Source organism: Protobothrops mucrosquamatus, unplaced genomic scaffold (assembly GCF_001527695.2).
Source record: "Protobothrops mucrosquamatus isolate PMUCROS unplaced genomic scaffold, P.Mucros_1.0 scaffold5022, whole genome shotgun sequence".
NCBI lineage: Eukaryota > Metazoa > Chordata > Lepidosauria > Squamata > Viperidae > Protobothrops > Protobothrops mucrosquamatus.
The window spans coordinates 8,409-31,761 of record NW_015390899.1 but is presented as its reverse complement, the minus strand read 5'-3'; the positions used below and the strand labels follow the sequence as shown (position 1 = coordinate 31,761).

Below are 23,353 nucleotides of genomic sequence, written 5' to 3'. Positions count from 1 at the left end.
TGTACATTGCCAGAACTGCCACCTGATTTTTGCTCTGAATGGGAAAAATGGGCCAGACCTTTCAAAAAGGTTTAATTTTTCTAGTGATTTCCAAGTGCTGGCAGCAATGTGGCAAAACCCTGGAGCTGGAGATGCTTGAGAGAAGATGTGAAGACCCCAGAGAAATTCTTGGCCCAGAAGAGGAATGTAGGTGAAAAGGGTACAGCTGCCTTAGGGTCTGCAATTCTTAATTACTGCTCCCAAATGGGGCTCACAAATAGGTGGAGAAATTGCGACAAGCTTGTTGTGGTTCTTTTACAAGAATCTAACGCAGGACACAAAATACAGTAAATAATTTCAAAAGGACTGACAAAGCTCTCAGAGAATGAATGTGTTATGACTGTGTAATCATAAACAAACAACAAAGGGTGGGAATCCCATCAAATCTCCAAGCTTTGGAGCTTAGATTCTCTAGGATTCTAAAAGGGTTCTCTCTCAGCCTATGTGTGAGAATCTTCCATCATTTGGAAGACTTCTTGATGACAACTAACAGTTATAGACTCATACTTGAAACTGTTGTAATTGGCTCTTAGTATATGAAAACCTTTTCTATGAAATCTCAGAAATTTTAGCTTGTTTGACAACCACTGACTTCCTTGTGAACTTTGCCTAGCAATAGAAGCACTCTCCTTTTTGAACTCAAAACTCTTCCATATTTGTAGATCAGGGTTGAAATGAGGGGTCCTTGGTGCTCTCTGAGCTTGGTTGTTGTCTTGCAGATGTTTCTTGTAGATGTTTCTTGCAGATGTTACCTAGTTTGAGTACTGAAACATCTGCAAGACAACAACCAAGCTCAGAGAGCACCAAGAACGCAAGATTGCATTTATATCTATCCCTTTGCATGCTAGGTTCATCACATTATAAATACTGATGAACTGACCTCAGACCAAAGAGACTAGGAGAGTAGGCATACTAAGATCAAAATTAGCTAGAGCTACTAAGAATGAAAAACTGACATTAGGAGTCCACAGTTGATATTCAAACTAATTTGCTAGGCAGGGAAACTATTTGTATACCCAAAAGATCAGCAAATACCTCATTTTTTTCATCAGCATTTATAAATAAAATTTTCTCTCAGAATTCCAAGAAATTGAAATTCAAACCTTGCTCTTTGGAAGTTTAGCAGTGGCCTGTGGTTTTCACCTCCAATTTGAACACCACAATCAACACAATGACTACGATGCATAGGTTGACCACACTGGGGGAAAAAAAGCAAATATTAAAAAAAGAGAACAAAAATAGTTCTTCACTGTTTCATTTTAGTCCAATTACCATGTGCTTAGAATATCACTTATAAATTATTAATCAAGGTAATAAAATTGACTTAATTGGCTGAGAACGTTTCGACGAAGTCACATTCGTCAACCTTCGATTTTTAGGATTTTAAACAATATATATATATATATATATATATATATATATACACACACACACACACACACACACACACACACACACACACATACATACATACATACATCCCTCTCTCCATTTCTTACCTCTCCAATAACACAGGGGTGACCATTTGGACATGCTAGTTGAATAAAGAAAAGCAAAAAGTAAATCAGTATAATGCTGCCAAGAATTCTAAATTATTCTCAGGATTCATCATTATAATCTAACTTCAAAAAGCTAATGACATTGTAAAAAATAAATAAAACAAAGGAGAAAAAAAGACATTCAACGTGCAAATAACATGTCATATTTTCCTTAACTAAATACCAGAAAGATTGCCTGTGAAATCCTCAAGATTATTATTTTTTTAATTTTGGTTTTTACTTTTAACTTGTACCTTTTATCTTTGTACTTGAGTCTTTTTAATCTATGCTTTTATTTGTGTGTGTTTGTTGTTTTATTATGAACCACAGTCTCTTAGGTGAGACAGGCATTATACAACTTAAATAAACATTGAAGAGTTTGATTTTTGAATCTTCAAGAACAGCAATATCATATGAAAGCTGCATTAGCATTTATTTCTTAGAAAATAATGGGAGAACTATTCAGGGGGAAATGTATACACCTGTGCTGTAGAAACCAAGTGCAACTGAAAAAGTTTTGTACATATAGCAGCAAGACTAAAAGTATTATCTTTCCAAAGGTTTTTTCTACTTTTCTCCAACTAAAACTGCAGCTGAGCCAAACAACACTTTAACATCCAATTCTACTGTATTGCCTGATGAAAACTCCTTTTAAAAATAAATTTTGCTAGCTGCTTTCAGAGACGGATTGAGCAATTTTGCAGATAATCACTGTATCTGTTACATGGTATGATATATGATCAGAAAATAGTGATGCTTTTATTTTCTTGTTGCATGTCACCACTACGGCAGGATTATTTGTAAACTTCTTTACAAATATTTCCCATTTCTGTAAATCATAGTCTGTGAGCTTCTTTAAACTATCACAAATTGACATCCCTGATCTCACGGCAAATTGGTTTAAATATGGGCACCAATGAATTTACACCTTCATTTCCTCTACAAAATGCCATGCTCTTAACCTTTTGTCATTGTGTATAAATCTCTCCTTGGTTCATAAAGAAGCTAGAAACCACAGCTATACTTGGTAACACCAGTTGGTGCAGAGGAAAGGAAAAGGCGCCCTTGTATATATATTCATAAAAAGAAAGGGTGTAAGGGAGAGGGCAATCCTACATAGAGACATTTGTGATGGAGATAAGGATTGAGTATGGAAAGAGAACAGTTGGCTTCAACAGAGCAGGTTTGTATTTTGGAGCTCAGTGACACCTTTATCTTGCATTTAGGTTTAATTTCCATTTTACATGCTTTAGCTTGCCCTTCTATGAAATGGTCTTTTATGATTAGCCATTGTCTTCATGGCTATGATTTTGTCAATAGTTCTCTCCTCCACCCCTCCACGCCCACCCCTGCCACCTTCACCCCAGACCTATATTCTTATAGTCCAACGACATTTTCTTAAATATCATCATGTAGGTCACAAGGCTAATCATTTCAGGACCATCACCAAAATATCCCTATGACTTATGAAAATAGGTTCCTGGTTGTAGCCAAGTTTATTCAGATCTATATTCTGGATATGTCTGTTATGACTTTCCCATCAAATACTCCAAAGGTTGATACTCACTATACCAATGAACTACTTCCTTTAACTTCCACTGCATAGCTTGAGCCAACATGTCTTCTGGCATGGTTGGCAGAAAAGCGTTCTGGTAAAAGGAGAGATGAAAAATTAAATCATGATATTAAATAATACACAATTATTATTTCTGATTTAACTGCTCCAAAGTCATTTTCTCATATAATTAAAAAGTAAACACTGAGAATTATCTCGAAATTGTAAAGGTATAAATAAACAAAAGGGGAAGCTAGGAAATAAGCTAGTTTGTTTGAGCCATGATGGCGCAGTGGTTAGAATGTAGTATTGCAGGCTAATTCTGCTCACTGCCAGAGGTTCGATCTAGATCGGCTCAAGGTTGACTCAGCTTTTCATCCTTCCGAGGTCAGTAAAATGAGGACCCAGATTGTTGGGAGGCAATAGGCTGACTCTGTAAACTGCCTAGAGAGGGCTGTAAAGCACTATGAAGTGCTATATAAGTCTAAGTGCTACTATTATTGCCCAGCATTATCTCCTAAGAATGTCTGAAAGGTTTAACTGGGATATTATACAATTTATTAACCAGTAAAAGATTGTGCCTATACCAAATGTTTCCCGAACATAATTTAAGCGGTTAGTGTTTATATTTAATGCTATATTTAATGATCAATAATTCTCAACCTTGGTGACTTTAAGATGGGTGGACTTCAATTCCCAGAATTCTCCAGCCAGTTGAAGTCCACCCATCTTAAACTCACCGAGATTAAGAAACATGGCTTTAAATGGCCTACGGTGTGGTTCTCTGAAGGACAGCCTCTCCCATGATGGATCCATCCAGTTGTTAAAATATGTAGAGAGGCTCTTGCCACAGAACATTCCCAAGTTACGGAGGGTTTGATACCCACCTTCTCTGCCTCTAGAACTGCTTTCTAGATTTCTTGCTCATTAATTTGAGCATTGTTCATTTCTGTATTTTTTTAAAATCTGCATTACATATTATAAGTAGTTGTTAATCTTACTGAATATTCAAGTTAACAAAGAGGCAGGATGCATTTTTTTTAAAGGACTTTAAGTTAAAAAAACTAACAGAAGTCCAGCATGAACTTCCTTACCAGCATGGTATTAGGTGAGAATGCCAGATTCCTTAGAGGTTGAAGGATTTGATTCTGGCCACAAAACAAAACAACTGCAGTGTGAACTGCCATTTCAATCACCATCGTGTTGTGGCCGAAAGACAGAGGGGGCAGGGTCAGCAAGGGGAGCTGATTAGACACAAGAGATTCAGCAAATGCCTTCAGTTCTGCAGATGGAAGAACTCTGGAGTTCCGGATGAATTCTTTAAGTATATCACATTGCTGAATAAAGGAGGAAACAAAGGTAAGTAAGATTGTCTCATAGGTTCAAAAGACTTAATCTGTGACATAACAATGATTAATTATTTACTTATTTACACACTCATTCATTTAATATTATTGCACTTTACTAGCAGTTGCTTGCTGCCTGCTTTAGTGATTCTAGGAAAATTACAATATAGTGATACTAAGAGACCTCAGGACAGGTATGAATCCACTAACATAAAACACAAGTAGCAATACAGAAAACAGGCATATGGAAATCCTATCTAGTTTAGAGCAGGGGCGGGCAATTAATTGTCCCAAGGAGCCACATGAGAAACTGAGACTGTTGTGGAAGGCCATCACTCCCCTGCCCCCTGCCACCAAGCCCCCTGCCACCACTGCCCTGCCCCCGGCCCCCTGCCACAGCCCCCTGCCATCGATGCCACCACGGGCTGGACTCGGACTGCCCACGGGCCAGATGTGGGCCTTAAAATGCCCAGGTCTGGTTTATAGGTACAGCCTTGTCACAAATTTTCCAAATGGAAACACCTGAAAGAAACCACAACCCATTCGGGACGTGCAAAATGTTTGATCATGAAATGATCTGAGCTCAAAACTGCTGCTGTGAGTTTCCTGAGGAGAAAACACAGAACGCTTGGTTTTGCGCACAACCGTCCTATATTTAGTTCAGCCCAGTCGTTACTATGATTAGCAGGACTTTTCCATCTAAAATAGCCCTTATTTGCAGATCACAATGAAAACGAATTCACCTTCTGCTTAGGGTGAGCATTTGGGTCTCTGCATCTATACAGTGATGTGAGCTCTCTGAAGATAGTCAAAAGAAAATGAACTGCCGGTGCAGAGTTGGAGTCCTTATATGCCTGAAGGGAAAGATACAAATAGCCGAAACTATTAAAAAGAGACAAGATAATCAGGAGTACAGTTTCCATCTTTGGCTGGTAACAGAATGATTAAGAGCACAGAATAAAACCTGAATTAATAAAACACAGCCTTACACTCCAAATTCCAAAGAGTTATTGAATCATAGTAGTTTAAATCCTCCTAGACTAACCTATAAGCAGCTAGACCAGCGGTTCTCAACCTGTGGGTCACGACCCTTTTGGGGGTTGAACGACCCTTTCACAGGGGTCGCCTAAGACCATCGGAAAATACATATTTCTGATGGTCTTAGGAAGCGAGACACTATAGACTTTCCTAGCCTGGAGAAGTAGGAAAAGGGAGGGAGGAATCAGGAAGAGTTATCCTCCTACATTCAAGGCATGACTGGGAGATACCAGACCCTAATCAACCTCCGCGTTCGCCTCGTGGCTGAAGCCTCTGCAGCCACAGTAGCGGCGAGGAGAGCCAAGCATTCCCTGGCAACGGCAGCCGCGATCCTCCTCTCTGTCATCAGCCATTTTTGTCTGACATAATGAAAAAAAGCTGCCGAGTATTGTTCTAAAATGGGGGGGGAGTTTAGGAGGAAAAGAGGGGTGGAAATAATTCAATCAATCACATGCCTTGACAGGATTTCTAACCATTTTTTTTATCGTGCAGTGAAATTGTATCTGTAGAAAAGCAGAGAGCCCCCCCCCCTCAATATTCCCACGCCCATAGAGAAGCTAATAGATGGGGCAATAGAAAAAGGATCTCAAGGTAAGCGTTTCCTCATGGAAGGCATATTTTGACCAAAATTTGCTTCATCCTGCACCCCTTGGCCTGGGGAGACGGGGGGGTTGCTGGTTTTTCATGTGGCTGCGATGTCCAAGAAGAGGATTGGGTGGTGGTGGTAGGGACTTTGTTGTCGGGGCTGCTTCCCCCAGGTTCTTTTGCTGGAGCTGCAAAAAAGCCGCATGAGCGGTGTCCCTCATCTTTCCTGTCTGTCCCTCCCGAGGTCTTTAGGCGTGAGTGCCACACAAAAGGAAGTTTGGGACGATACCCAGCGTGAGCAAATCCCGGGAGCAGGGGGGAAGTCCCGAAGGCAAAACTATGTACAATGGCGCTTCAAACGAAACACAAAAGATGAAGAGGAACAACAACCCATCAATTGTAACTTTGAGCTGACTCTCTTTGGAGACACTTGAAGTTAAGAGGGTTGTGTGAGTGGATGAAGGGCAGCCGCACGCGGGGTTTCAGGCTTAACTCCTGAGAGCAGATCCTTCCCTCTCCCTGCTTAGAGAAAAAAACTTCTCTGGCTTGGATGCAAAACACCGGAGTAGAGAGCACTGGCAGGCTGTGCAGAAATTATGGTGGTCCTCGTCAGTTAAATTGGAGTGGGGGCTAATTAATTGCCATCTTTCCCCTTGGAAGTTTTATATGGGTTCATCTTTCCTTGCCAGGTATGAGCTTACCTTACAGAAGCTTGGGGCCCAATTCTCCACCATTAATTTGCAATTCCAATCAAATGTCAGCATCAAAAATGATAAAAATTCAACATAATTCACAGGATTACCATTATTTTTTTGCACAATGCATTTGAATATTTAAAAGAAGAGGGAATGTGACTTGAAATCCTTGGACTACAATGCCAAAATTTCATTTATTTGTAATTAGAAATAAATATTTCACAATATATAATTACATATTGTTTTTGTGATTAATCATTATGTTTTAATTATGTTCAATTTGTAACAATGAAAATACATCCTGCATATCAGATATTTACATTACGATTCAAAACAGTAGCAAAATTACAGTTATGAAGTAGCAACGAAAATAATTTTATGGTTGGGGGTCACCACAACATGAGGAACTATATTAAAGGGTCGTGGCATTAAGAAGGTTGAGAACCACTGAGCTAGACCAAGCTGTTTTGTGAAACTTTTCTCACCAACTGTAAAGGGAAAACCAGGCAAGGGAATGGCACAGATTTGCATAAGAATCTCTATTCCAATCCGGCAGTCCAATTTATTCCACCAACTAGTGCAAGTAATTTGGACTACATTATTTTTTATCTTTTTGAGTTTCTCTTTGTAAGCCGATCTGTCTTCCACACCAATCAAACATAATATTCAAAGCATTCTACAAAATAAATCACTGATATCAGGTTAATTAGAATCAATGATCCTGATAAGACCAAAGTGGATTAAAACTCAGATCCTTTGTACATATTTCTTATTCCCCACTGTGTTTTTCCCCAGATTCTATTAATCAAAGCAATTATGGATAACTAAGCACATTGCTATGAAAAATGCCAGCATGAGCTTCAACTTTTTGTGAAGGAATGCCTCCAGGTCCCAGAAATAAAATTAGGAAATGATTACAGTGTGGTGCTTTGTTTGGAAAAATTCTCACACACACACACACACACACACACACACACACACAAATATAAGGTAATCTTGAATGACAGAGAGGATTAAGTAAATTGAGTAAATTTCCCTATGGCTGCCATGAGAATTAAATCCCAAAGGAGTTCACTGGCTCAAACAGGCTATGAGCTATTTCTGAAGGAAGAATAGTTTTTCATTTGTAAACAATTACAGCAAAACTTTCTTCCAAATTTTCAAACTGGGTTCCTAACACTGGAGAACAAATACCAGAATGCCATTTGGCTCTTGAAAAACAGTATCAACAAAAATCTCTCTTTTTTTTGTCCAGCATGGCTAATAGAAACAGAAATGACTGGAGCATCTGAGAAATCCTCTAGGACTTTGTGCTTATTACCAAGTCAGAGAAGGCCCCCCTTCCTGCCAACCAAGAAGAGCTAAGCTGCTCAGAAAGAAAGAAAGAAGTTACCTTCAGGGCTGCTGCCATGGCTTCTGTCTCGCATTTTATCAATGCTTCCCCCACAGCATTCCGTATGGCTTTGTAGTCTTTGCCACAAACCAGGAATCGATCAATGCGACCAGGTTGGAGTGTCTGAGGCCACAAACCACAACATTAAAAAAAAAAACCTCTTAAAGGCATACTGCATGTACTAATTCACTCATTCATTTAACTTGTCCCTACCACAGTCAATGGGATTTTCAGACTTTCTTTAGAAAGTTGGACAATTGGAAGCTTCTGAAAGTTAAAACTTTTATGTCATCCATAAAGTAAACAGGCACATGAATCCATTGGCCATTCAGAACTGCTTGACAGTTTAATTTTAGATAGCTGCCTCTCCAGCCATTCTATTTTAACACTAATATCTCACAGCAAGACAAACTAATCAAGGTAAGCCAAACAAAGATCCTTTCAAAAAATTTCTTCTGACACCCATTCATTTATCTGTTCAAAGCCGTCTCTGGAAGAGGTGTGGTGGCACAATGGTTTGAATGCAGCATTACAGGCTAACTCGGCATTCCACTGCAGAGGGAGTTTGATTCTAACCGGCTCAAAGTTGATTCAGCCCTCCATCCTTCCGAGGTTGGTAAAATGAGGACCCAGATTGTTGGGGGGCAATATGCTGACCCTGTAAGCCACTTAGAGAGGGCTATAAAGCACTGTGAAGCTATTGCTATTCCAGAAATACTTATAAGTTGTTAACAGAAATATATTGGAATTACCTAAACAGAAATATATTGGAATTACCTGTTGCTCTTCAACTATTTCTGATGGAAATACCCAGTGATGGTGGTGGTTACTCAAAAGCTTCTGTGTGAATTCCAACCCGTACTGGCTAGTAAGCTTTCGCACAAGGTAAATGTTTGGCCAGTTATTCTGAATACAGTGGAAGAACTGCCTCACTTTTTCCAAGTAGATTTGCTTTTCTTTATCTTCACTATTGTCTGCAGAAGGAAGAAAAGTTGGGATTTAATTCCCAACCATACCACAGCAGTTCTAAAAAGATGGAGAACATATCCTGCAAAGAGAATTTGTCTTGCAAAGTTTTGTATTTACAAAAAAAGATTATTATTTTTTTCAATTTTTTCTCCACTGAATAAGAACTTGCTTATGGGAGTTCTCTGGAAAGTTAGCATTTCCATGTGGCTACCATAATCCACTTGCCTGAAGTTTCGTGAAGTTCAAAGATCACCTCTGCAGCTCTATCCATGCATAGACGGAGATTGGCAATTCCTTGCAAATACTCAATGGTAATTTTTGGGGAGACTGGATGGCAACGGTTCCACTGATGAATATAATTTTCCAGAAAATACCCATCCTTTGCCAAGCAATGTATTTTGGTTTCTTTGGGGAAATTTTCTATTTTCTCACACAATGAATCCTGAAAATAAAAGAATATTTTCCACATTATTTTATACCAGTTAAAGCTTCCAAATTAAGCAATTTTTAACTCTTCTGTATGAAAAAAAATATATAAAAGAAAATGCTGGATCGAGAATTTAGACAGTTTACTGAGGTCCTCAGGGATGGCATATTCAAAGAACCTATCTGGAATATTTTCAACAAAATAATTAGGTCTACTCTTTGGGAGCAGGCAATAGAACAGTGGAGATAATGACCACCCCTAAGTTTAACTGTCCTCATAGTAAGGCAGATGAAGGGGAAAATAGTATTCCAGCTTAAGGATGAGCATTGTCCCTTGGCTTGGTGGGTGCCTTAAGGGAATGGGTAGGTTTTAGATCTAGTAGATTTACCAACTCCAATCTGCCCAAGCATGCCTCAAGCTTTACACTTTTGACTTAGGTACAATCAAGATTTCTGCACTTTTAACCAAAGTTTATGGGAGAAACTTTATGTGCCGGCAAAACTGGAAACTGCCTCGGTCATGTGTTCACTGGAATGGCCTTAACTTGAAAGATTTCTTAAGTGAGAATTCCAGATGAAAGTGAAACATTCAGGAAAAAAAGGGCTACAGGGAGACCTGGTACTAAGAACTAAGATACATACATACATACAGTGCATATATACATCATTTGGTTTGTTAAAATCAGGAACATGGTGACAATCTCCAGTTAGTAAAATTAATAAACTATGTTCATTTGCCATGATCTGCAACATGATTTAAGCTGATTTTAATAAAAGTTGGCACAATGTGGTCTATGAAAAGCTGCTTTAACAATCCTAGATTCAGCAATTGATAACTTAGTGAATGTAAAACTAAATTGGAAAATGAGAAGGACTGACTAAAGACAATGATTCACTTTACTTTTTAAATTTTCAGTCATTTCCTCTAGATCAATTAAGAACCAAAGTTGACTACAATATAGCAGATTCTGATACAATAGCATAACAGCAGCATCTTAATCATGTCTTTGAGTTTGACCTAAACACAATGTACAATTTTTTGAGAAAATCAAAGTGTACAGGAGCCAAAAAACATAGCAGAAATAAGATAACTACAGATTCTTTAGGAACAAATATCTTTTTCCTTTCCTTCTCTTTTTTCTTTAAGGAGAGCAGCACACACTTTTTTCATGCAAATATAATACTCTTCCTCATCAACCTACTGTCCCACTGGCCACATTTCCCTCTAAAAGAAATCTGAAAAAGACAGTTACCTCAAAGCAACTGATGAATAGCATGTACAGCTCTATTTTATCTTCCTTGTCCATGATGTGATTTGCTTCAACTTGTGATAAATGCTCTTGTACGTAGAGTTTCACATCACTGAAGCTATGAAAAGAGCAACCTCCATTTATCCACAAATAATGTAGGGATTTTTTTATTATTATTTTTAACAATTTTCAGGAAATAAAAATGATATCCCCAGGGTCCTAAGGATGCATTTCTGCAGTTGTAGAAGGAAGCAGGGAGAAGAATCAATTAAGTTTTAAAAAATGATGTCTGAACTGTAAGGAGGCGTATAATGAAAATAGTTCATGCAACAGAGATGTTGAAGTAGAATGTTCTGCCCCGATTTATGCATCCCAGTTGAAAATCTTACCTGTATTTCAGAAGCAATTTTAACACCACAGAACGGATTATAGGAGTTTTATCCACCACATCATCAAAGGGAGACAAAGATTTGGTATGTAAGTTTTCAGGGCCTAAGGATATAATGCAAATCAGTCTGGAGAAACGTACAATCCTTCCCTTTAGGTTAGAACAATCTCAACAAATGTTATGATCATACCTTTCAAAACTGACTTGTGCACAAACATCAGATTCAATAGCTCTTCAATCACAGATTTCTCTGGGGGATTGTTGCCTTTGAAACACATTGTGGAAACCAGGTCAATGAAAAAATGGTTGCATAATTTACGGAACTGGGTGTTTTTCTTTATGGCAATGCTGTGGAGAAAATGGTAAGTTATTATTTATCAAGAAATGCAGAGCCAATGCAGCAACTGAATGTCCTCAGAAAAATTTATCTGCTGGCTAAGAAGGACAAGGTTCACCTGTGCTCCTCAGATACTGTGGGATTGTAATCATCTGGTGGACTGACCAAGCAAAGTGGACAGATCATCTGTCCCGGCCCCAGCCACTGTTTGATACAATCATAACAAAATACGTGATCACAAGGAAGGTTTACTGGATCTCTAGAATCGCCCAAACATATTGGGCATGATCTTAAACCAAACCTGTGAAATCAAGAGAGAAACATGTAAGTAGCAATATATACTTAATTACAGAGTTCACAATGAAGTAGTAGCATAGGTAAGCCCCGTTCTACCCTTCACATTTGTTTTTATTTATTTAGAGTATTTGTATGTTGCCCATTCCTAACATGGTCCAGGGCTGCCTCCAGAAATATAATAAGAGCAGCAAAATTACAATTAAAATGCCTTGGCAAAAAACTTTGCTTTAAGCCCTAGCTTCAAAAGGAGGGGTTTGCTTTAACCTCAGTGTCAGTACCTTCCCCCATATAACTTCTCTCATAGGAAAAGTAGAGATAATCACAGCTATCTAATGAATATATGCAAAGATTCACCAAGAGTGTTTCAGTGGTGACCTAAAAGTGTGAGGCGTACTCTGTCAGAGTAAGCAATCCTCAACTAAACTTGTCGTAAACCAAGTTCATTGTGATCAGCTTGTATTGGTACCACAAAGCCACCAACAACTAGAAAAAAAATATTTGAACTGGGAGGTTATGCCAGACCTTTGGGAGGTTGTGCTATATTGTGGTTTGGTTCCAATTTCTGGACCATCTTTAAGGAAAGCCACAGACAAAACGCACTGTAATAATTTGGTTTTGAAGTTACCAGCATATGAGTCACCATAAATTGATCTTTTCCCTCCATGTAATGATGCAACTGATTCATAGGCAAAGCTAAAAAGAGTCCTCCTTATCACTTATATTTCATGGCTGGTTAAGAATAGGAACTACAAACTACAAACCTAATTTTAAGAAGCACGTGACCACATTCAGAAGAGATGTTTCTCCTGAATCCTGAAATCTAGCCCTGAGAATCAGCAGGCATAGTTTAGCTCTGTATACCGAAGATTAAAGCAATCTGAAGTTCTGTCTCTTTTGTTAGTGATTCCCTATAATCTTTATTGATACCAATTGACTTAGATTTACTTTCTAGGCAAGAATTTTATTTCAAAATATACCTTCTTTTCTCTACTATTCACCTATGAACAACTTGTAAATGCTGCCACTGTATGCCATTTCATTGTTTTATAGCCTGGTTTTTTAAATTAGTTTGAAAAAAAATCAGTTCCTCTTTAATTTTATTCAGATTTCTGTATTATGTGACAGTGAGATAATAAGCATCCAGGAAAAGGACTAACACGGTGACGAATGTTGAAATAGGTTTGATCTTGGTGCATATTCTGAACCTATGTCTGTGACCTCGTATAAGCATTGCTTCCATTGCTTTTTTTCCCACTCTCATGGGGAAGGAAGAGATAAGAGAAGAAGAGGAAAACACAAATCTATAAAGGCAGAAAGGAGTCATTCATTCATTCATAAGGGCTCCTACCTCTGCTGCCTCTATCTACAAAGAGAGTTTTGGGAGCCAGGTTGAGTTACTATAGGTCTTGACTTTCTTATTAAATGCCAGGTTGTGGTTCAACAGAAACGAAAACATTTGTGATATTTTTGAAGCCTTTCTTACAATACGGATCATTCCATTCCTAAAGCATTACCTGCAAAATGATAGACTGGCATCTTCCTTGCACTGACATAGCATTCTCATCACTGCACTGAATGTTCTCATAGTTTTGATGTCAGAATCCCATTCAAAACACTGGGAGAGGAAAGTGGGGAGAGAAATGCCATCATTACAATTTCCAAAAGTGGAAGTATAGGACCAACATGTTTTCTCACTTACCATTTAAAAAATATTTAAAATGCTTAAATATCAAACCTTTTAAAAACACTGTTTTAATTTTAAATTAGTAAGGAGAAAAAAACACGAGGATGAAAGATCAAAAAGAACTGATTACAAAAACTGGTTTTCAAATTGAGAAAAAAGCAAAATAACTGCATATTAAAATGATTTATAAATTGTACATTATTTCAAAATAATTAGAATAGAATTAAATTGAATAACTTTATTGTCACTTTAAACGTACACTAATCGGCATACATTAAAATGAGATTTTGCTGCATACAGCTTTCAAAGGGTAACCACCTCCAATATACGCTACATAAACATGACAAAAAAATAATAAGCATATACCCACATACAAACACATATATGACCCAGAGAAACAACAAAGTCTAGTTTGGATGTATACATATATATGGTGAGAAAAACGAATCTTGTGAGTTTACCAGACAGATGGCGTAGGGAACAAAGCTGTTACAGAATCTGGTAGTTCTGCTATAAATACTTCAAAATCTCCTCCCAGAGGGGAGCAACAGAAAGAGACCCCATGAAGTGGGTGTGTGGGGTCTTTAAACAATATTTCAAGCTTTAAGCACATAGTGCTTTTAAGCAGTGTCCTGCATAATGGGAAACAAGCTTCCTATAATCTTCTCGGCTGTCCTTACCACTCTCTGTATGGACCTTCTGTCTGAGGCACTGCTACCACTGAACCAAATAGTGATGCAGTTTGTTAAAACGCTCTCAATTGTGACTCTGTGAAAAGTGGCCAGGACAGAAGGAGAAATTATGTTAAGATGTGGAATGAAATTAAGAAAGATTTGTTAAAAATGAGAAAAGTTACAATTATCATTGTCTGGAGAGGTCTTGAGGTAAAGATGAATGTACTTTAGAATGATGCTTTTATTTCAAACAATATCTATTTTGAAAAATGATTTGCTTCTTAAGCAATGATAAAAAAAGATGTATCTAGACTTACATGGCATAATAAAAAAAACAAGAGCTGAATGTAAAATTCTTCAAGATCCAAAGGAAAGAGGAGGATTAAGATTATTGATTTTAAATTGTATTTTGCAGCCTGCTGTTTGGTTTTGATGGGATTTACTGGTAAGACAACTAGAAAAGACTCATGGGTGATTTTATATATGGAAACTGCAGCAAGATTACTATATCACTTATAATGGAGGAACACCAAAATACCCACAATAGATTGGAATAGATTGAGAAGATGGCAGAATTGTCAGAAACTGACCCATTTGATTAAAACAATTATTTTTATAAAAGACTGGAAAACTTTTGGGGACTTTCTGCTGAAAATAGAAAAGAGCAAAGTAGTGATTTATGGGTAGGATGACTGAAAAAAAGATTAAGAGAGGACCGAAGGGATATCAAAGAGGGAGGAGGAATAATGTTGGAAAGAAAGCCGGAAGACACTTTTTTCTGATTATTTCTTTACATTTTCTTTCTGTTTAGCTCTTTATACTTTTTCTTTTCCCTTTCTTTTTACTTTACATTTGTCTTTTGCTGATGTAAATATTCTTTATAAAAACAATAAAGTATTGTTTTGATTTTAAAAGTTAACAGAAAGCTAACACACACTGTAAAGCATCAGCTTCAATACTCGTTTTTATTTCTAAGGATGTTTTTGTGATCTAAGGAAACTTCAAAGGTATTCTGAGAAAACAAGATATTGGACGGTAACAATCCAGTCCTTGTTTAGATAAGCAGAGGTGGCAGAGAATATCCTGGGAATGTAAGCAGGTGTGGTGAGGAACAGCCTCATCAGTTTGCCATCTAATAAATGGGTATTTTATGATGGGCCAAACTCATAAAATATAATAGTGCCCATAATGTAGCTCTCAAAATTTCACTGAATGAACTGATTCCAAAACTCCACTTATTTTTTCCTCCAAAACAAATGGCACATTCCTTAGTATAGAGTAGACCATGGATCTCCTGATCAGAATATATTTAACTCTTCAACTACAAATAAGAAATAACTACTATATAACAGAGTGAAATGAAATACCCAGCTGGAAATACGTACAACTTTATAGAAGTAAAACTCAGCAAATGAAGATCGCAAGGAGGAGGAACAGGAAGCAACAGCTTATCAAAAAGGAAAAAAAAAAGGGGGGGGAAGGGGCACTCCTATTCCCTACAATTGAACAAAGTATAGCTTCTGAGGTTGACATATAGTAATTAACCTAAATGTTTAAATAGAGAAGACTGTACACCCTTTCCTCATTTAGCAACCACAGTTCAGCCCTTACATTGGAAACAAAATGATCACTAAGAGAACATATGACAGAGAGAAATGGAAAAGACACTGTAAAGATCCCTGGTTGCTGCCGTCTTTTTCAGAGAAAGTTCTCTCATACAGTGTCTTATAGCTGACCCGTTTTTTTTCCTTTTCTTTTCCCTCCACACAGGGCAGAGGTTGTTTTTCTCCAAAGCCTTCTCCAGAAAGTGCTAATCACAAATTAACAAGGTCTTAATTAAGTTGATTGGAACCCTCCTGTCAGATGACTCTGCTGCCTGAATCTGACCAGATCAGTTTCACAGCTTTGGTTGCCAGGCATAGGAAATTTGGTCGCAAATCCATGATTGGCTAGAAAAAATGTTTTTTTTAATTAATAAGGAGTGCTTATATTGTTGACAACCAACTAAATAAATGAATGCTTAAAGTAATATTTCCAATCAGGTGAAGCTATCATTCTTACGTTGTCAAGTTTCATGATATACTTCTTCACCAGCTCCTTCAGTTCTGGAATCAGAGTTTCTGCTCCAAGCAGCACATGCTCCACAAAGAGGGACACTGAGAACACCCTATTCCATTGGTTCCTATTGGGAAAAAAACCCTAATTTATTAAAAAAGAAAAGAGCATACTATCAAAAAGCTAAACTGAAAAACAAATGGACTCTAACTATATAATAAAGAGATCAGTACTGCCTTTTATGGAAGCAAATAAACCTATGAATTCACTTGCAAGCCCAACTTCAAGTAGAAGCAAAGGATTACTTTGGGAATTAACAATTGACGCAGGCCATCTTGAAAACTGGGGTTAAGATGTGATCAAATGCAGCAGGGCAGAGGAACAAATGCATCTGCTCTTGCCAAAAGAGCTTGAAGTACACATTAGTCCTCTTGAACCAATCTAGCTTCAAACAAATAACGATTGTCAAACATAGCATTCCACGCTTGCCACTTTGCAGGTTCAGATCCCACCTAGGTTAAGACTGAGACAACAGGAACTAAAGATGTTTAGAAAGCATGCGATTATCATAGGAAGTCAACTTATAAAGTTGACTGGAAAAAGTCAGCAACTTATCAACAATAGAAAAAAGCAACCGTGAAATGATCTTACCACCATCAAAAGTAGACCCATAACAACATTTTCTACCACCCTGAAATTTTACTTACTTGACCTCTTGGAGCATTTGGCTGCATTGGCTTCCACTGCCTCGGCTGCAATTTGCTGCACATACAAGTTCAATGGGCATTTGAAGGTCCTTCACCTGCTGGAGCCATGCACGAGTTTTCCATGTCAGGACTGCCGAGGATAACATTTCAGTACAGGCCAGCGCAGCAAACACATCTAGCACCTATGGCAAACAGGCATAAAGAAGCCTCTTACAACACACGTGTAATGTAAGAACATACACTTCATCCTACCGTTAGGACAGAGAATTACATTAAGATGATCGAATCTAAGCATCCTTTGGTAAAGTAGACCAACTTGGATTTTGATGCTCTCACTGCCTCATTGTGTTTATGGTTTTGTACTTTGCTAAATACTTTGCTAAATAATCTGACAAGTATGGTGGTATAAAAATCAAATACGTAAATAGTTCCCTAAATAAATACAAGGAGTTCTCATTTAGCAACTGCCTTGTTTAGCAACCGTTCAGTTATGACAGTTACAAAAAAGTAATTTTATGATCAATGCTTGCCATTCACAATCTTTGCAGGTCTGTAAAGCAAAGGAAAGCTGGAGTTAAGATCATAATCACAGTCACGATTTAATGACAGTTTTACCAGCACTTTGCTTAATAACTAAGTTGCCAGTCCCAATATCAGTCACTAAATGAGGACTGCCTGTAGTTCCCTTCTGTAATACCATTACTGATTTTAGGTGGCTTTCTTCCCATCTATCCCACCCATCAGTTTTATTGGCCTATTTTACATCCCCTTGATTTCTGTTTGACTTTTTGATTTTGACTTACATTTCTACTGACTTAAAATCCCCATTTTTCTTTTCATGTCAACTTTACACTTCTTGTTTTCAGCCTGCTTTATTAAAGCTTTCATTGTAATTTTATTACAATATATTGAGATCAGTTACCTATATCTTATTTAAATTTCAATTTTATTTATGGGAGAGTAAGTATTATATATGAACACCTATAAAATCAATTCTATTATTTGACCCCGTTTAGGAGATTCTCCCATGTATTCCCATTACAAAGCAAATACAATCATTAGGAGTATAGCCCATAAAAGCATTTTTGAAGACCTGCCTGGAGCTTCTTTTTTGCAGACAGATTCATTTCTCCTGATTAAGAACACAGAGAGAATACCACTTCCCCCACCCCACCCCAGGTGTCACGTTTTCCTATTAAGATTAAATGTTACAGCCCACCCACCATTTGACTGGGCAACGTGCAGCTTCTGTTCTTTTCTCTTTGTTCAAGGGTATGAAGCACTTCAGGGTAAACAGCAAGAATCCGGGAAAAGTTCTGCAGACGACTCCTAAACTGATGATAACCAAGGTGGACCCAAGGAAGGGAGGATACTCTTGTTCCTGCACCAGAAGAGGCGGCCTTCATTTCTTCCACGCATGACAAGAGAGCCGCTTGCAACATCTGAAAATATACAGCAGCATATTTGAAGGTGATTCTCCTCACAATCACCTGATGAATCATAAGGATTTCAATAGTCTTTCCAATACATGGGACACATTTATCTGCGTATCATATAGTGGTAATTAAGTGCCAAGTCTACTCACTAACTAGCACCTATTACAGCACGCAGCTGTTGGGCATCACGAAGCAAGCTTTTGACTCCAATATCTAGCCATCTAGGATTGAAATACGCACATTTAGTTCCCTCTCTGAAGTCACACCCATTGCCAGGAGAATAAAGTCTCTGACATAGCAGTGAAAAAAGATGGTCTTCTCTTCCTCCGAGTAGCAAGCAATGTGTTGCCCCAGGGGTGTCTGCTGAAAGATGTCTAGAAACTTCTCTGCATGGGCTGGAAAACAAAATGGGATTTAAATTGTTTTGCATCTCCCCCGGAAATAAAGTCAACCAGTCCTCTTTAAAGCATAAAACAAATTTAGTATGAAAAATACCATTTTCTTGATTTTGTTTNATTATTATTATTATTATTATTATTATTATTATTATTATTATTATTATTATTATTATTATTATTATTATGGTTATTTATATGGGAACCCGCTATCGGCTCAACACTGTGGTAAAGGCTAGGGATTTTTATATCTCTATACTGAAAGCGGGTCCACCACCACCTTCAGATTCTAGAAAGGAAAGAATTAGAGAAGATAAAATTGTAGAGGGAGCTACATCATCATCATTAAGTGAAGATTTACATGAACAAGGCCATGCTAAGCAACTGATGGAAATGAAAGAAGGCCCAAAATCACAGAGAATGACGCATGCAGCTCATAGACGTAAAGAGAGAGAGCAACAGCAACGAGAGCTGACATTAATAACACAGCAAGTAATCTCAGAGCCAGTGGGGGGAGTGAGACCGAAAAGATCAGTGATAGCTGATCTGCAAGGAGCGTTCCAGAGGCTCGCTGCCACTAAAGATGGCAAAGTTCCTGACATGGAATGTTAATGGTTTGAATTCTCCACAGAAAAGGAAGAAAATATTTCATTATTTGAAACAATATAAAAATGATGTTATTTGTTTACAAGAGACTCACATTACAGCAAAGGATCAAAAATTATTGGCTAATTCACGGTTGGGTGTACATTTTATAACGCCTGCACCTCAGAAGAGAGGTGGGGTAGTTATTTATGTCAAGAGTGAGTTGTTGCCTAACTTGATTGAATCGGACTTGGAAGGAAGATATGTTTTTATTGACATATTGTTGAATGGGAAAAAATGTTTGATTGTTGGACTGTACGCACCAAATCAACAACAGAAGAAGTTTTATAAATTGCTACATCAGAAACTAAATCAAATGGATTATAAATCGGTTATTATGATGGGAGATTGGAATGGAGTTTTGGATGCAAGAAGAGACAAGAAAGGCTCCTGCAAAACTTTTAATTCTTTATTGCCTAAAACTTTTTTTGATTTGAAGGATGAATTGGAATTAAGAGACATTTGGAGAGAGATAAAGTTTCCTATAAGGAATTACTTCGTCCGTTTGGACAAAGTTGGCAACTTAAATCATTAGTAGATTTGAAACAAGAAAACATTGTGTATTCATGGTTTTATTATAATCAATTGTTAATGAGGTGGCGTATGGATCAAAAAGTTGGTATTACTATGCAGGATGAAAATTTGATGAAACAGATTAAAGATCAATCTCAAGCACATGTTAAAAGAATTTATAATGTATTGGTGGAATTGGATTCAGAAACAGAATTGGTTAAGGATTGTATGATAAAATGGGCACAAAATATACAAGAACCGATTCTATTGGAAACATGGGAAAAAATTTGGATTAGAAATGTAAAATTTACGCAAGCCCAAAATTTAAGGGAAAATTTTTATAAAATGTTTTATAGGTAGCATCTGGATCCACAAAAATTGTCGTGTATGTATTTTAATTTACAACCCAAGTGCTGGAGATGTGGAAATTTAGATGCAACGTATTTTCATATGTGGTGGACGTGCAAGGTGGTTAAAGCATTTTGGATTAAGATTTGGTGGAACATTCAAAATATTTTTAAGAAAAAGTTAAAGTTTAAACCACAGATATTTTTATTGGGTATTTTGGAAGATTTGGATGTAAAAGAAATGGAGTTGATGTTAAATCTTATAACGGCTGCAAGATTGTTTATTGCTCAGCATTGGAAAATGAAAGGTATACCTACTATAGAAGATTGGGTAGTTAAAGTCTCAAATTTAGCTGAAATGGCCAAGATTTCCGCTTACGTGAAGGATTACTCACAAGAAAGATATATATTGGTTTGGAGAAGATGGATTGTTTATGTTGAGTTGAAATATGGAACAAAAAATATCATTTGGTTTTTGAGTGAACTTTTGATTTTTAATATTTAAAATTATGTTAAAATGATGTTTAATAATTGTATATTTGTTTTAAAAGAGAGTTAAAGGAACTCGTAGATTTGTTAGACTAATAGTTGATTAATGTTAGTTAGATTATGATTATTTTATTGTTAATCCTGTGATTGGCTCTGGGAAGTGAGGGGGGAAGGGGGGGAGGGTTGGGTTTGGGGGGAGGGGGATTTATATTGTAAAACTTTATAAAATTTTCAATAAAAAAAAAGAAAAAAAAAGAAAAATGAAAAGCTAAACAAGAATTGCACATCACTGGTATAGGTATATACCACGTTATTCCTTCATATTTACTTCAAAATCCATTTACTTCTCTCTGTGATCAACAAATCTGTTTCTTAACCTTGTCCCCATCTTCTTCCCATAGCTTACCTGCTCTGACCCATGACATAAGGGATGTCTAGAAGTTTTAGTTCATTGAAGATGAATAACCACAAGGCTTTCACACAATTTTCTGTTGTTGGTTCGACCAGCAAATCCAGATTATAATCTCTGTCCAAAATAGATATCATGTAGGCCAGAAATGGGGTCACCATACTCTGGATCCGTTTCCACAGCGTGCGTCTATATAAATCAAGAGAGGAAAAACACATTCTAAAGAAACCAAATGTCTTTTTTTTGTTTCAGCTGATTTGTTTAACTTCCTAGTGTATTAAAGATACCTTAGAGAAAATTTTAAAACCCCAGATGCATATTTTATTACTGAAAATAGATTAAAACTTCAATAAAGGACAAATTGCAATTAAACTAAATCTCCCAGAAGCTGCCATATTTGCAGCCAAGGCAGTTTTTCAATCTGAGCAACCAGTTTAAAAAAAACACCAGGTGACTCCAGAGAGTATTTGATTAGTACCTGAATGTAATACCTAATCTATACATTATACCTAAACATTCCTCCTTCCTGGAGTGCAGTAAGGTTGGTGTTTCATGTGGAGTCAGTAAATACAATACAAAGCATCACTGTGCAGAAGCCATGTTTTACAGAGAGAGGGAATACAACAACAGGAATCACAGGAACAATGAGATGAATCACAGAGTAGCAATATGACACAGGAAACAAATACAATAGACATGAATGATAGAGCTGCATATAAGGTAAACATAACACCCATAACATCTTTCCCTTTTCATGTTAACCAAACAACATTATGAAATTTTGGATGAGAACCAGTAAGAACACTTTCTATAGGTTGAGTCTGTTGGGTGGTTGCGACCGTCTGGCCCTCTTTGTACTAAGAGTTACTCCAACCTTGCTGAGGTTGCTGGGCTCTTCTCACCACTTACTGGGACGTTCTGCATTTGACTGCTGTCAGGTATATCGGCTCGCTCAGGACTGTTATTAGCATTGGTCTGTGGCATCAGTACTGTGCATTCCCTATTGCCAGTGGGTAAGTGTGGCCTAGGTGAATCGTGTGTGTCCACTGGATATGGAGTCAGGCTGCGAGTCAGGCTGCTCAGCCACATGCAGATCCATATGATTGCGATGGTAGAGAGTTCCATCAATGTCCACTAGATAGGAGCTTGGTGCCACCCGTTGTAAACAGATACCCATTTTCCAGCGACTTGTTCGATTTCCAGGCAGCAGTTTCATATGGACTCGTTCTCGGGCATCACCGAGACCTGGTTGGGCATGGAAGGGGGAGTTCCCCTTGTTGATCTATGCCCACCGGGTTTCCAAGCATTCCATCAGCCGAGGGCCCGGGGTAGGGGCAGGGGGGTGGCGGTCATTATAAGGGAGAATATGTGTCCAAGGGAGACCACTGTGCCTCAGATAGACGGTGTTGAGTCCCTCCTTGTGAAGTGGGGACAAGGGGTGCAAGTGGGCTTGTTGATAATATACCTGGCCCCCTGCTATGTGTCAACGGCCCTGCCTGAGCTAGCTGACGTGATAGCCGCGGTGGCGGTGGAGACCCCCAGACTTATAGTCATGGGGGATCTCAATCTGCCATCGGCGGGCGAAACGTCGGCGGTGGCTCAGGAGTTCCTGGCCTCCATGACGACCATGGACTTGACCCAATTAGTTCATGCACCCACTCACATAGGAGGTCACACACTGGATCTGATTTTTGTCTCTGGCCAGTGGCAGAATGATCTGGAAACGGGGGAGATAGTCATAGAGCCCTTGTCATGGTCAGATCATGCACTCCTGAGGATGGACTTCCGGACTACTTCCCCTCGCCGCAGGGAGACGGAACCACTTAGATGGTTCCGTCCCAGGCTCCTGATGGACCCGGAGAGGTTCCTGACGGAGCTTGGGCCATATCCGGAGGCGTTAGGTCACGACTCGGCGGAAGATCAGGCCGCGGCCTGGGATGCGGCTGCGGCCGCAGCACTGGACCGAGTCGTGCCGCTGCGGCCTCTGACCCGGCGTAGATCTCAATTAGCCCCTTGGTTTACTGAGGAGCTGAGAGAGATGAAACGCCGGAAAAGACGCCTAGAGAGCAGTTGGAGGACGTCCCGGACCGAATCCGACCGAACACAGGTAAGGAGTCATATTAGATCTTACCTTGTGGCGATG

At 38.3% G+C, this 23,353-nt stretch overlaps 1 protein-coding gene across 1 annotated transcript; it reads right to left on the bottom strand.

The window, feature by feature from the left end:
• Window positions 1–1,142: 1,142 nt before the first annotated feature.
• On the bottom strand, window positions 1,143–18,802 carry LOC107299498 (E3 ubiquitin-protein ligase RNF213-like; the record flags this gene model as incomplete). The annotated part of the gene is made up of 17 exons (XM_015828856.1): window positions 18,653–18,802; window positions 18,200–18,418; window positions 16,977–17,158; window positions 16,276–16,396; window positions 13,371–13,471; window positions 11,678–11,860; window positions 11,413–11,570; window positions 11,224–11,326; window positions 10,838–10,952; window positions 9,384–9,600; window positions 8,967–9,163; window positions 8,190–8,312; window positions 5,222–5,332; window positions 4,227–4,469; window positions 3,145–3,226; window positions 1,539–1,573; window positions 1,143–1,237 (listed from the first exon to the last, which is right to left on the bottom strand). Coding segments are annotated over exons 1-17 (2,315 nt in total), but the record flags the coding sequence as incomplete, so codon positions are not given.
• Between the last annotated feature and the right edge of the window lie 4,551 nt (window positions 18,803–23,353).